This window comes from Ambystoma mexicanum, chromosome 6q, assembly GCF_040938575.1.
Source record: "Ambystoma mexicanum isolate Mex_15411 chromosome 6q, UKY_AmexF1_1, whole genome shotgun sequence".
NCBI lineage: Eukaryota > Metazoa > Chordata > Amphibia > Caudata > Ambystomatidae > Ambystoma > Ambystoma mexicanum.
Window position 1 is genome coordinate 13,676,110 of NC_090937.1, and position 14,624 is coordinate 13,690,733.

The following is a 14,624-nucleotide window of genomic DNA, read 5'->3' on the forward strand; positions in this document are numbered from 1 at the left end:
AGTAAAACGAAATGCATGTTGTAAACTAAAAGTAACTAGAAAAAAAACTGTGTTTTTGAAGCATAGAGGTGTACCATGCATGTGTTACAACTACGTTCAATCCATGCAGAGAAGGAGCAGCCTACCACTACTTCCCAGAGCACCACAGGGTTGTAACTTGCACTGACGGGGACCACTTCACTCCACTCTGGACAATGCCATTTGCACTACAATGTTAAACCTGTGTAAAAAAGGTTAACCTGCTTTTTTTATTTTTTAAACTTCAGTTTAACATAACCCTAATTTAAAAAAAATAATTGCATGTAGGGGATCCCCAATGTTACTTACTTTCTGTGGGTCCTCATGCATGATTTTTTAAATGTCAACAAGGCAGAGCAGACGAGAGTAAAAGCAAGGCTAATTCACTTTCAACCCTGTGTCGTGGAAATGTGAAGGCAACCTGCAAATATAGAGTGCACAATGGATTAGTATGGGATCTGCCTGGTCTTGATCTGGTGCAAAACTGAAGCAGATCCCACAGGAATCCATTTGTCACACCCCTGCATGAAAATCTCATGCAGGCGTACAATGAGGTGCACACAACGAAGGACACTCATAAGACAGAAGAGGTGAGCATGGCAGAGAACTCATCTCCACTCCATGTCCGTCCTCCATCTCCTCAGGGCAGCAGGATGAGGTTGTTAAGTGGAGTTGCAAAAGCATTTAGGTCTTCATTTAATACTCTGCCTCATTGAAAGTGAGGCTGTGAATGTAAATGCCTCTCACCTTAAACATTTCCATTGAATTCCTACAAAATCTACCACCAAAAACTAAAAACAGGCAGAACTTGTAGGCAGAGGCATCTCTAGAGGGTGCAGGGGGGTATAGCCCCACGTCTTTTGGTTGTAGCCCCAGATAGAAGCTCAGGAGCTACAACCAAAAGGCTATCTAGCCCCGAGTCCCAACAGTTCTGACATTAGCATAGCCCCAGATCTTTTCCAGACATAGCAACACCCCTGCTTGCAGGAGTCCAATAGATTCCTGCGAGCATTGGAATGCCATGCTGGTGGAAAGCCATTGTGTTTTTTGTAGGCTGAGCAGGACCTGGAGGCAGACATGGTAATCCTGTTTGTGTCTCCCACTCTCCCTGCAAAAACCATGAAAATTCCCTGCAGTGGTGGAACAGGTGGGAAAACAGACACACACATTTTACACCCGTTTTGAACACTTTATCAATCCTGATGACTCAAAAATGAGCCACAGAACTATATATTTATTTACAGTGGCTGCAGGTACTGGATGGTCCTGCTCCGTATAGGTGTACCATTGGTTCAAACAGGGGAAGGGGCAGGAAGCTTGCATTTCCTGCATGTCCAAACTTGATGTTGCCAGATTAGGCAATACAAAGGAATCAAGGCAGTTTTGTTTTTCGTCGACTAGCTGGGGTACCCGGCGTTGCCCATGTCCTGATCGCGTGGAGTCTCATGTGCTCTGGAGGATGGTGCTCTTGTCCTCTGGTCGGCAAGTCGCGCTGTGTTTCAGAAGCTCTTGATATTGATGTTCACTTTGCATCACATGGAGCTTTTCCAAATGATTTTTGTGCAGCATGTTTGTCACTTAATGGCTTCAGCACATTTGGGAACATTTCCAAGATTGATTGTGCTCTCTTCTTGTGAATGAATTTAAGTAAACTGTAACATTGCCAGTTCCCATATTTGGAGTGGGCTGATCCTTTTTTTTATTCCCTTCATAAATGCTTTAAGAAACAGTTTCGAACTGTACACAGTAGTAACACATTTTAAAGGAATAACCAACATATCGAACATTTTGCTTCAGACACTTTTCAAAATGTTGCCTCCTTCTAGTACCTACTGTAGTGAATCGGGGTGAGCATCAGTAAAAGTGGGTGTCTACGGAGTACCTTTTTGGCATCCAAAAGACTACGATCTTGCCCCAGACAAAAGAGTAATCCTTGCAAAATGTGGTAGATGTGGGTTCAACAGTGTGGATTTGTATAGCCGGAAAAACACACGTACAGCTTTATATTTAAAGATTAACAAACACAAAAAAATGGGTTTGGTGTTTATAAGGCACGTTTTGCCGCAGCACTTGACAATCACAATATCTAGACACTGGTTTTCATATGAGGCTTCCACACTACTCTGGTCGAGGAGCCGCCCACATTACAGTGACCAAAACAAAAACGACAGTTTTCTTTGGAAACAAGACGACTGAAAGAAGGTTTATCTTGGATTAGAGCCATTTTGTATGCACCCAGCCGACCCTTTCTTCCAATTCATTTAATATTGTTGGTGTGATTTGCATGGCCTCGCTGACAACAAAAGCCTATTTTACTTCAGTCCAAATAGAAACATCGATTATAGTTCATCAAGATGAGAGCCACATTCCACTGCATGTAACCGACGTGTGGATAACGCCTCCCGCCTCCCTCCCCCTCCCAGTGAAGTGTGGGGTATAGGGTTGGGGTCAAGCTACCAATGAAAATAGAAGTTGGAACTCTGGGGAAGAAAATATGAAAAGATTTACAGCACACATCAGCACTCCAAGAAAAAATTTTATTACAGAAACAGTGACAGTCCAAGCAACAATAACGAACCACTAAACTAATACGCAGTCCACAACAAGAGTCGCAGGCCAAGACAACATGTGAATGGAAAGGTAAACCTCGACAGGCTTTTGAAAGCCATTTCTTTCAGATCATCCAAGGAAGCTAGTTTAGAACACCTATGTTTCATGGAATACAGGAGAACATACATATTAGGCTATAATGCCTATTGATGTTTGGTAATCTAGAGCTGGTCCACGTGTGCATGGCAGGTTTACATCTGTATGGCGGGGTTAAGAAGCAGGGCGGGAACTAATACACTTGCTAAGTATATGAAAATAGTTTTCAAAATACCGTTTTTAATAAGGGTGAACAAGTACAACGTGGTAGTCTAGAATGCCAGGACCTATTACTTGCACTATCCACTTAGGAATTCTTCTGGGGGATTTTGATGGTGACAGTCTTCACTTCTGTGTAAGCTTTAAGTCCATCCTCTCCCAGCTCTCTTCCATTCCCAGATTCTTTGAAGCCACCAAACGGTGTCTGCGCGGTCACAAGATTATAGGTATTCACCCAGATTGTGCCAGCTTGCAGGGCTTGTGTGAAATACAGGGCTTTGTCGAGATCCTTTGTAAATATGCCAGCTGCCAACCCATATCTGGTGTTGTTGGCTCTCTCAATAACTTCCTCGATCTTCTTAAATTTGAATATTGGTTGCACTGGGCCAAACACCTCCTCCTTTGCAATCTTCATGTTGTCTTTCACATCGCTAAACACAGTCGGCTTGAGAAAGAAACCTTTGTCGCCAAAGCGCTCTCCCCCATACATCAGTTTAGCACCCTCTTTCTGTCCACTTTTAATATAACCTAGGATCTTCTCAAACTGCTCCTTATCTACTTGCGGTCCTTGCTTGGTGTCCAGATCAAAGGGATTGCCCACTTTTCGCTCTTTGGCTTTCTCCACAGATCTCTCCAGGAACTCATTATAGATCGGCTCTTCCACGAAGGTCCGTGACCCAGCACAACAGCACTGCCCCATGTTGAAGAACAGTGCCTCGTGGCACTGCTCAACTGCATGCTCCATATCTGCATCTGCAAGGACAATGCTCGGACTCTTGCCTCCCAGTTCCAATGTGACCCTTTTCAGGTTGGTCTCACCTGCTGCCTGTTGAATTAGATGACCAACTTCAGTGGAACCAGTAAACGCAACTTTGTTAATGTCCATGTGACGTGCTATGGCAGAGCCAGCTGTAGGTCCATAGCCTGTTAAGATGTTAACCACTCCCGGTGGAAAGCCAGCTTCCTTGATTAGGGATGCAAAGTATAAGGCAGAGAGCGGCGTTTGCTCGGCCACCTTCATGACAACTGTGTTACCAGTAGCAAGGGCTGGGGCGAGCTTCCACCCCTGCATGACCAATGGGAAGTTCCATGGAATTATTTGACCACAAACGCCCACTGGCTCATGCCTAGTGAAACAGAAGTGGTCACCGTCCATGGGAATGGTCTTCCCGTGCCACTTGTCTGCATAGCCGCCAAAATATCTGTAGACCTTGATCACTTCATCCAGATCCAAGACATAGGATTCAGTGAAGGGTTTGCCATTATCGAGGGTCTCCAAAGAAGCCAGGTAGACCCGGTCTCTTTCCACCAGATCAGCTAAGCGGTTCAGAAGGCGACCACGTTCAGAGGCGTCCATGCATCGCCATGGCGACCCCAACCTGAAGGCTTCTCTTGCTGCTTTTACAGCAAGGTCAACATCAGCTTTGGCCCCTTCAGCTACATTGGCAATTACTTCTCCTGTGGCGGGGTTAATGGTTGGAAAGGTCTTGCCACTGACTGCATCCCGCCACTGATTGTTTATAAATAGTTTGTGGTAATGGATATCTGGCTTGGTCTGTGGGTTTGGAATCGCAGCTGTGGAAAAGGATGCCACTTTAGGGCGCAGGCAGGAGGCTCGTGGAATCAGGAGGCGAAGCATGTTGCTGCAATTGAGAATAAAACATGCTTAGCAACATGTAAAGTGCATTCTTACATAAAGAGTTAAGTTACTGTTCAAACCCGACACCATTGTTGCTTTACTCAATACATAATGCCCCAAGTGCACTGTCGCCACATCGTTCTCTGAACCATTACGTTACCCTCCTGCAGGTTTTTAACGTACAGGAAAAGCATCAGAGTGAAACCATGCTAATGATCATTTTCCTGGGGAGGGGAGGGTAAGTCTGGGAAGTCTTCCTTTCATTAACAGAACACATGTGGGAAATAGCGAGCTCAAATGGCAAACGAAGGGAAGCAGAGCCAAGGCAAAGCAAACGTGCTGCTTTAGAAATGGAAGGTCAGGGTTTGGGGATCGTGGATTCATCTTTCGATTGGGATTTACCTCGGCGCAGAAGATACCTCAAAGAAAATTACTTTTAGCAACTTTAGACTGTGCAAGATGCAAATTCTTCTGTCACACTCTCTTCCAAGGATAAGCGTACACTATTGTACTTGACGTAATAAAACTTCACTACAAACCACCCAATGCAGCACATCCAAAATGGGTGACGGGAACTGCCCCGTCCCCCATAATGGAGGAGCCAAACCAGCCCAGTGAAAACACTATGCTCCCGCATCTTCAGCAAGCAACTGAGGGAGTGCTCCTGGGCTGGCTTGAACAGTACCTGGAAATGTGGTTTCAATTTGATGGCTCAGTACTCCAGCCCATATGCCCAATCGGCCATGCAAGGCTAGGGATGTTTTATTTGTGCCATTGGGGATGCAGGCTCGGGTACATCAGGGCTGAATGTGTGTAGGGGCATTCCTGAACCTCAATTCAGAGGCCCAGAGATGACGAAATGGAGGAGTTCCAGAAACAGAGCACACATGCAGAAACCGGAAAGCTCTCCCTTCCGGAGCAGGACATTTCGGCGCGGCCGGTTTGGCGCGGCAGCCCGCGCCGAACTGCTGCACCGAAATGTCCTGCTTCGGCATGCCTTTCAGAGGCACCAGCATCCCCTTCCCCACCTGCATCTAATCCATGTTTATCAGTTACTCCTTCTTTCCCTTTATCATGTTAAAGTTATTGTAATAATCTTTTAACGGGAGAAACACCGCATCACTGCCTTTGCAAACACGTTCCTCAGTCCTCCCATTTCTTTAGTTTTGCCCACAGAGGTGACACGTTGGCACTCCCTCTAACCTGCAGCAATCTCCACATTCATGCTGGCAAGACCTAGGTTAAAAGTTTGCAGGGCGCACCTACCATTGGCCATAGGCTGCAACCAAAGAGAAATGACTCGATCACACGTGCACTGAAAATAAAGGAGCGCGTTTCTGAAATGGCTATCTTTCATTTCAGCACGAGTCTCTGCACTGCAAGCATCCAACTATGGAGACATATGTTTTTCTTACTTGCTCTGTCTGGCACTCATGCTGTGGAGACTTTTTTTTACAGGGAAATTAATCCCTCCAAGTATATGCATGTACTGGTGCACCAAAACATCCCAGCGCCAAAACATCCCGTTACCGAACTGGCCGTGGCGAACTGGCCGCAGCGAATCGGCCTGCACCGAACCAGCGGCACCGAAATGGGGTGTACCGCTCCCTTCTCCCTGGTTTCCATTGCATACTGCACAGGTGCCGTAGGGCCATTGCGGGAGATGAAGCAGTATGAGGCTGGGGGTATCGAGAGTACAGATCAAATGTGTGTATGCATATTTGTGAGGGTTTGTGTCTGTAAATGCTTTTGGGGAAATTTTTGTTGCATGGGTAAGTGGGTGAAAGAGTATGCATGTGTACATTGCCAATGAGGGGGCCTCTGATATGGGGCTGTAGCGGCACACAGTGAGGAAGGGTTTTCTTACTGTGGGATAGCATTTTTTACTGCCATCAAGGGTAAAGACTACATTAGTTCAATCAATCTAGTCGTGTTTTTTTTACAGTGCCATGGCATTTTGTACTGGCAAAGCCAATTCCTTACTTGGGGATACTAGAATATATTGGAAGAGCCTGCATGGCCATGCTTTCTTTTACTATCATTACTGTTATTTTGGTTAAAGCAACTTTATTAGGAAAACGTATATGGAAATACTTGCATATATTTGAGCAGCCAGCATGGAAATGTTTTATGGGCAAAGGCATCATGGATATGCATTGGAAAATGCTCATTGCTCTGTTTGTGACGTACATCTAGTGGATTTTTCATGTGTTGCCCTACAAAACTCATTACAAACTGGCTTTACACCTTTTCACCAATTTTTGCTAGAGGGCTGCTGTAAAATGCACCATTGTAACCTGTTCCTTTTTTATTTTCTTGGAGGTGAGGGGGGTTAGGAGTTGAGGGGCCGAACCAGCCTGAGCGCCCTTTGGTTCATCTGGGCTCCCTCACAATGCTTGGTTGCTTCCATCCATGGGAAATATGTATAACTCCCCCCAAATAAAATAAACATCACCAGCCACCACTTCGGCCACTCTCCCGAACTCTGCGATTTTCATGGTTTAAGTGTTATGAAACTGGTGGCACAGCGGACTTGCAAATGTCCCCATGCCAGCTGGTGAAGTACAAGGGTCAGGGGACTTTAGTATTTGACAAATAGCAAACCATGTTTGCTCTCCTCAAACATGAGGATACGTGTCAGTGGCTCTGTCCCAATCTTGGGAAGTTTACCCTGCGGCCGATATTCATACCCGCTCTCCCCTTCAGTACCCTGGCAGTCATCCCTCATGCAGGAACCACTAAACGAATATTGTAGGGGGCGGGTCACAAGGGACGTGTGGAGGGGAGAGCCCATGTAGAGTACACAATGCAGGCACACGTGCATCCAGTTCCCCACGAATTGAACATGTGCGTGTTTACATTCTCTCAACTGTTCCCGTCCTCCCCCGCGCGCCGCTCTGCCTCCATGGTTTAGTATGTTTACAATATCTTCGTATCTTTCCGTTTTCTTATGAATTACGGAAGGTCATGGCCACTTCCATTCAAATTTGCGATGACCAAACGGATGTTTAATCGGCTTCAAGGGAGCGAGCAAGATGCATACTTTCGCCTGGTGTCATGTGGTGTAGTAAAACAACCCTCTCCTCTTTCACAAATGGCATGTTACTTTACATGCCAGCATGCAATAAAGATCAGCCATGCCAATCTTTGTGGGCATTCATGATCAGCGTTAACAGCACTGACAGTTTAGGCTTTTGTATAGGTATGGATTTGCCATGTTCCCAAGCACTGACATAATGGTGAAAGGTGACAAATGGTGCCTGTACCTGGGCATATTATGGACATGCCTGGTGAATGCCTATACCAGAGCTGAAACGGTAAGCTTTGCCAATGCTGGTTCATAGCGGGAATTTAGTGCAAGGAACTAATGCAAGGACACACACGGCTCATAAAAATCAAATGGCACACTTGACTAATAATTTTTACAACGCCAGGATTGGGTTTTATAACTGCAATGAAGCATTTAAGAAGGTAGATCAGAAAGAGTCACAGGAGCGTGGGGGTGTGTGATGGGGCAGGTAGTGGGAGGGAACATACATAGGTTCTAGCAAGGCTATTGGCAGCCAAGGGTGTGTTAAAAGCGAACCACAATCATCCCGTGTTCTCCCCCTCCCCGCCCCCCAATCCACCTGTCTCCCATGTTCTCGCCCCGTGATCATTTTTACATTGTACGCTTACAGAATCATCTAATAGCGAAAACTATCAAATATCTTCACGTGTGTCAAGTCTACATATATTGACAGTGTGCTTTGAAGGGACCAAATCTTTTCTGCAAAGGTTTCTTGTGCGATGTACTTTAACCAATTATGAAAATTGGCCACCTTTTACAGGCAATGATGTGCTGGTTTTTAAATAGCGCAGACTTGAGAGCCGTACTCGGAAGGGGATAATAGTAATACGAGTTTTGCTCAGTGCAGAAACCAGAGACAATTATTGTATCGTTATCCCTACTTGTGAAATGCGCAAAGCAGTAAGCATTTTGCTCAACATTTACAGTTTACACTGGTTCAAATAAGGAATTCTCAAAATAAAAGTTTCCGTTTTACACATCTGAAAAAGGTAGTGAAGGAAAAAAATGTGTTCCAGCCACTCAAGAAACAGGTGTTCTGGGATTTGTACAGCACATCTGTCGAATGTACACAATCTCGTGGTATATATTAGGCAACGTGGCGTATGCCATTCTCTGAGGCACCGCAGCGCCTCACCAGTCCCTTCACCCTCTGCAATGGGGGTGAGGGGCGTAAAGCCATGTGGTGCCCTAGACAATATCATGCATAATCTTTGCCCTTTTACTTTGGGCTTCAAATCAAAAGTAAAACGTATTATATGAGCATACGTTCTCATTGTCCCTTTACGCTCGCCGTCCTTTAGGAACCGTGGGCACGTGCATTTCATTTGTGATCCGACGGTGAGTGGCATCCCGGGTGGGTATGGTGGCGGCAAAGGACACGCGGCATACTGACAACTGGCCCAGAGTCGGATCACGATTTTAATCAGAACAGTAGCAGTCCACGATCAGAAACCGAACATTCAAGTATTGGTGAATAGGACATGTGGGGTGCCGCTCAAAAAGTAGTGTCTTGTGCCCCATACACCTTTTGGTGCCGGTATCTAGTTTCTGCACTTTACATATGTTTGGAATTGGGAGGTGCTTTGTGCGGTTATGCTCGGTCACGGAGACGTCTTTGCCGTGGTAAAGGTTTTCTTAGGCATTTCCTCACAGTATTGCTGGGGAGTTCGGAAAACAGGGACAAGTCAACGGGCATCACAAAGAAATCCTCGTCCCAAAAAATTGGACCGGCAAGAACTACACCCGGAGCACGTGTCTGGCTGCTTAGTGGAGCCCAGTCAATTAGGGATCGGATTCATTAAAAGTTTTCCATTCATTGCCCTCGAGTCCCCTGCTTCCTACTTCTTTGGAAATAGGAAGCACTTTATGCAGACAGGACTGAAACGGTCAGAAAAGGCTGACTGTACACAGGCTTTGAAAGTAAATCCTGATTGCAGTTATAGCTCAGACTTCAGAACATGATATCAATCAAACACTTCAAAGAAGCTAGAAGGCGCTGCTCTCCAGAAAGAACCTCGCATGACAACCTGTTCTGAGATGAGAGTTTGCAGCACACGCTTTTTGCTCACTGTACCTTTCACAAATGGGAAATATCTATTTGCATATCAGTCTTTGTCCCGCCCACATGGGCAGTCCAGCACCAAAATGCTATGGCAATTCCTCTCTGAACTAGAGTACCAAAAGCAACCCCATACACGTGTTTTAATATCAAACACTGTATTCCACTTCAGAGCAAACAAATGCACGTTGCCTAGTGACTCATCGGCATTCCTACACAACTGCATGGCCCATGCCTCGCGAGTGAGAGACTGCGGAATGGACTTGCATGGCCCATGCCTCGCGAGTGAGAGACTGCACCTGCCGGGAATGGACTTGCATGGCCCATGCCTCGCGAGTTAGAGACTGCACCTGCCGGGAATGGACTTGCATGGCACATGCCTCGCGAGTGAGAGACTGCACCTGCCGGGAATGGACTTGCATGGCCCATGCCTCGCGAGTGAGAGACTGCACCTGCCGGGAATGGACTTGCATGGCCCATGCCTCGCGAGTGAGAGACTGCACATGCCAGGAATGGACTTGCATGGTACAGAGACTGCACCTGCCGGGAATGGACTTGCATGGCCCATGCCTCGCGAGTGGGAGACTGCACCTGCCGGTCCATGCCTCGCGAGTGAGAGACTGCACCTGCCGGGAATGGACTTGCATGGCCCATGCCTCGCGAGTGAGAGACTGCACCTGCCGGGAATGGACTTGCATGGCCCATGCCTCGCGAGTGAGAGACTGCACCTGCCGGGAATGGACTTGCATGGCCCAAGCCTCGCGAGTGAGAGACTGCACATGCCGGGAATGGACTTGCATGGCCCATGCCTCGCGAGTGAGAGACTGCACCTGCCGGGAATGGACTTGCATGGCCCATGCCTCGCGAGTGAGAGACTGCACCTGCCGGGAATGGACTTGCATGGCCCATGTCTCGCGAGTGAGAGACTGCACCTGCCGGGAATGGACTTGCATGGCCCAAGCCTCGCGAGTGAGAGACTGCACATGCCGAGAATGGACTTGCATGGCCCATGCCTCGCGAGTGAGAGACTGCACATGCCAGGAATGGACTTGCATGGTACAGAGACTGCACATGCCGAGAATGGACTTGCATGGCCCATGCCTCGCGAGTGAGAGACTGCACCTGCCGGGAATGGACTTGCATGGCCCATGCCTCGCGAGTGAGAGACTGCACCTGCCGGGAATGGACTTGCAGGGCCCATGCCTCGCGAGTGAGAGACTGCACCTGCCGGGAATGGACTTGCATGGCCCATGCTTACTGCAAACCTTACTCGAAGCCAAAGTTAGTAAGTTACACCCCTAAACATAACATATCATATTAAGTGTTCGCAAACTGTGTCACTGTATTGTGTATGTTTAGCGAACCTTCCGCTGCCAAACCATTACATTAGGTTGCAAATAGCAGCACAAACGGAGCAGCTTTGCATCCAAATGAAGCCCCACATGAATGAGAATGCAAACTGCAATGCAGCCGAGTTTGTCCTCCCACAGTGCTTCCAATGACAGATGCCACTCACTAAGGGAATCCAGAGTGAGCAGCTACACATGGCGAAGGCTGCGTGCGCCCATCAAACTTGCTAACCTTGAGCAGTTTTGAAGTGAAGATTTAAAAGATCGTAATTATAACATGTTATTTCATTTTATTGAAACTCGAGCAATCTGGAGCAAAAAAAATCCAGCATTTTTTGTGGAATTGCATGTGCGGTCATTATTAAAAGATAACGTAGCACGCACAGCAGCTGCCAACATTAACGGACACCTTCAAGCCTGCTTCATGCACAAGCAGTGTGTGCGTGGGGAGGAGGTCTTTAAGGGTCAATGTTCGAGCATTGTCAGGTAGCACATCTTTTCGCCTTATGGTCAAGAATGGACGATTTAAGGCGTCCCATTACAGAATTGCCCAGGTTTTAAACTAAGCGGAGTCTGTGAAAGCTGGTGCTAGCAAAGGCACTTGCTTTGTGGTCACCTTGGGAGACCAAAGAAGTTGTAACAAAAGTAACCAGTGGCGCAACATGTTTGGCGGCCATCCCTTTACGGTCGGCGACGAGACTTGCATTTCAACTTAAGACTTCCCTTTATGTGGGAAACTTGGCGTGGGTAAAAGGGGCGAATTTTGGGGCACTAAAGTACTAAAACAAAACAGCAACCATTTCCTGTTCGAAATCAGCGCCCTTAACCGGTGCCTCCTGATTTAGTGCGGATGCGACGTGGTCAGAAAGAATGGATTTTGGGTTTAGGTTGGGGCTACATATCAAGACAGGATAACGAAACGGGTGTTTAATGCAAAATGGTCACGCGAGAGAACGCGTGGGTGGTCAAGCTCTATGACTGCCGTACAGTAACTGCCTGGAAGATTTTGCAGTCACCTCTGCCTTAAGCTGCACAGCTCCCTGGGATTCCGTTCGCTAACCCATCGATTCGTTTGAATCGTAGCCTCCAATTTTTATGTTAAAAAGAGCACACCGTACGGTATTATTTTAGCAGGCGTATGAAAGCACTATTGTGCTTCTCGTCAGAGCTTAAACTGAACTCGCGCGCCACCACCATTACAATCATAGCACCGCAACCAGCCATAGGACAAACAAGAAATACAGAGCTCCCTCACCTTTCCGGGGACGGCGGTCTTATCAATGACAGTCCTTCGAGAAACAGCTCTGTCCAGCGAAGAAGCTTTCTCCGACCCCTGCCTTCCCTCTTATAGATGAAGAGGGGGCGGAGACAGCACACGCCCCCTAGGAGCCACCCTCCGAGGTTAGAGCTTCGCCTTCTGCTGTCAGAAATCAATACTATTACGACCCTGGCGGAGGACCATGGTGCAATTTGCACCATGGTCCATGGCGCAGAGCTGCCAACTCCGCCATGGGGGTTGGCGGACTTACCGCCCCATTCCGACCTTGGCGGGGCGGTAAGTCCCCAATCCCCATTTTACCCTTCCCCATTCCCATTTTTGCCCCATAGGGTATAATGGGAGTGGGGAAGGCGTTAATTACGCCACCGTAAATTACGGTGGCGTAATTAACAACAGGTCCCGTAGCGCCATGGATTTTTCCGCCCGGAAAAACCAGGCGTAAAAATCGCCATGGCGCTACGGAAACTCGTAGTATGGCGGAGAGGTACGCCATGCACTACACTGGCGTAAAACCCTCTCCGCCAGGGTCGTAATGAGGCCCTATGAGTAGAGCCCCCGTTGGCGTTGGTAGCACTCTCAGTGTAAAATTGTACTCATGTTGCTCTGCATTTCTTTACCTTGATGGCATTGATTTTTGCCTGGTCTGCGATCCGGCAAACCAATTCTCCTCATCTGACGAAATCCATTTCCCCCAATTAATTCTTTAGTGGGACTGGACTGCCTTTGGTTCAAACCGAGATCGTTATAATCAGGCATGAAGCAGTTAACCACAAGGCCACTACAGCGTTTTTATCAGGATGTCTGTGAACTCGTGTGCTAATTTCTGTACTCTCATTGGAATCAGGAATATTCAAGTACTGCTTTTAGTTTTCAAAGGTGTGCACCATTTATAATATAATTGCAACATTATATGATATGATATGGCATTTGTAACGCGCGTATACGCAAGTGTTTCAAGGCGCGATGAGGCGGGAGGGAGGGAAACAAGGGGAGACAGACAACGATCCTACTAGGCCAGTAGTCATTCAGATTGCGCAAGTGCAAGGGTAGAGGGGAAGGGAAAGTGCAAAAGGGAGGTGGAGAGGGGAGAGTGCAATACAGGGTTAAGAGCAGACAGGATAAATAACAAGGGCCAGCTAGTGGCAAGTGTGAGATAAGTGCAGAAAAGTGCTGGGAAGGGGGGCTGTAGGGATACAGACACAGTCCCGCAGTGCAGGGGGTTGCCAGGGAGGCAGTGCAGGGGAGAGTGGCTGGGCCAAGGACCGAGAGCGGTGAGTGGCCCAGTTGCAGATTCAGTGCAGTTTCAGTAAGTTTAGCAGGGGAGAGGGGGAGAGAAGGCAGAGGCAAAGAGGAAGGTTTTGAGGTGCTTCCGGAACCGGAGATGGTTCTCCTCGAGTTTCAGGGAGGCAGGAAGGCTGTTCCAGAGTGAGGCCCCTGCAGCAGAGAGAGATCTGCCCCCAACTCGTTGTTTGGAGAAGCGGCTAACCCTGAGGGAGTTGGAGGCGGATGAGCGAAGAGCTCGAGAAGGAAGATATTTAGGAAGAGAGAGTTGAAGGGATTTTGGCCCAAGGCCCCACAAGGCCTTGTGGACAATTCAGAGGGTTTTGAACTTGATCCTCGCAGTCACTGGGAGCCAGTGTAGTGATTTCAGTCATGGAGAGATACGGTCCATGGGCTTGAGGCCAAGGACAAGTCTCGCAGTCCTGTTCTGGATGAGTTGCAAAGGGCGGAGAGTAGAGGCAGGCAGATTTAGATAGAGGCTGTCACAGTAGTCCAGCTTCGAGAGAACCAGAGCTCTAGAGACAGTGAGCTTCTGGGGGAAGGAGAGGAAAGGAAGGATACCACGGAGGAGGTGGAGCTGGTAGTTTGACTTCTTAGAGACGTCGGATATGTGAGGAGAGAAGGAGAGTGTGGAGTCGAAGATGACCCCGAGGTTTTTTGCCTTGCAGGTAGGAGAAGGAAGAGGGCCAAGAGAGGCCGACCAGAGAGCTGCAGGGAAGGAGGGAGTGGGTGTGCCGATGAGTAGAATCTCAGTCTTACTGGCATTAAGGCAGAGGTCGTTGGCGGCACACCATTCCTGGATAGCAGAAAGACAGTCAGAGATGAGGGAAGGAGAAGAGGAGGCCGAGGGTAGCCTGAAAGTGAGTTGGTTGTCATCCGCATAGCATTGAAAGTTGGGGCAGAGAGCGGCGATGCGGTGGGCGAGGACTGCCAGATACTGGTTAAACAGCCAAGGAGAGAGGTTAGATCCCTGATCCCTGGGGGACACCACAGGTAGAGAAAAAGATGTCAGAGAGGAAAGACCCCAGTTGGACCTGGGAGGGTCGATTGGAGAGGAATGAGGA

General features: G+C 47.9%; 1 protein-coding gene across 1 annotated transcript; it reads right to left on the reverse strand.

Moving 5' to 3' along the window:
- Positions 1-2,538: 2,538 nt before the first annotated feature.
- ALDH1B1 (aldehyde dehydrogenase 1 family member B1) lies at positions 2,539-12,332 on the reverse strand. The gene is made up of 2 exons (XM_069630370.1): positions 12,256-12,332; positions 2,539-4,526 (listed from the first exon to the last, which is right to left on the reverse strand). Exon 2 carries the CDS (start codon positions 4,520-4,522, stop codon positions 2,972-2,974), a length of 1,551 nt encoding a protein of 516 aa, XP_069486471.1. The 5' UTR covers positions 4,523-4,526; positions 12,256-12,332; the 3' UTR covers positions 2,539-2,971.
- Between the last annotated feature and the right edge of the window lie 2,292 nt (positions 12,333-14,624).

Bases quoted from the DNA above. Each gene is read 5' to 3' on its own strand.
- ALDH1B1 (XM_069630370.1), bottom strand. From the start codon at position 4,522: ATGCTTCGCCTCCTGATTCCACGAGCCTCCTGCCTGCGCCCTAAAGTG.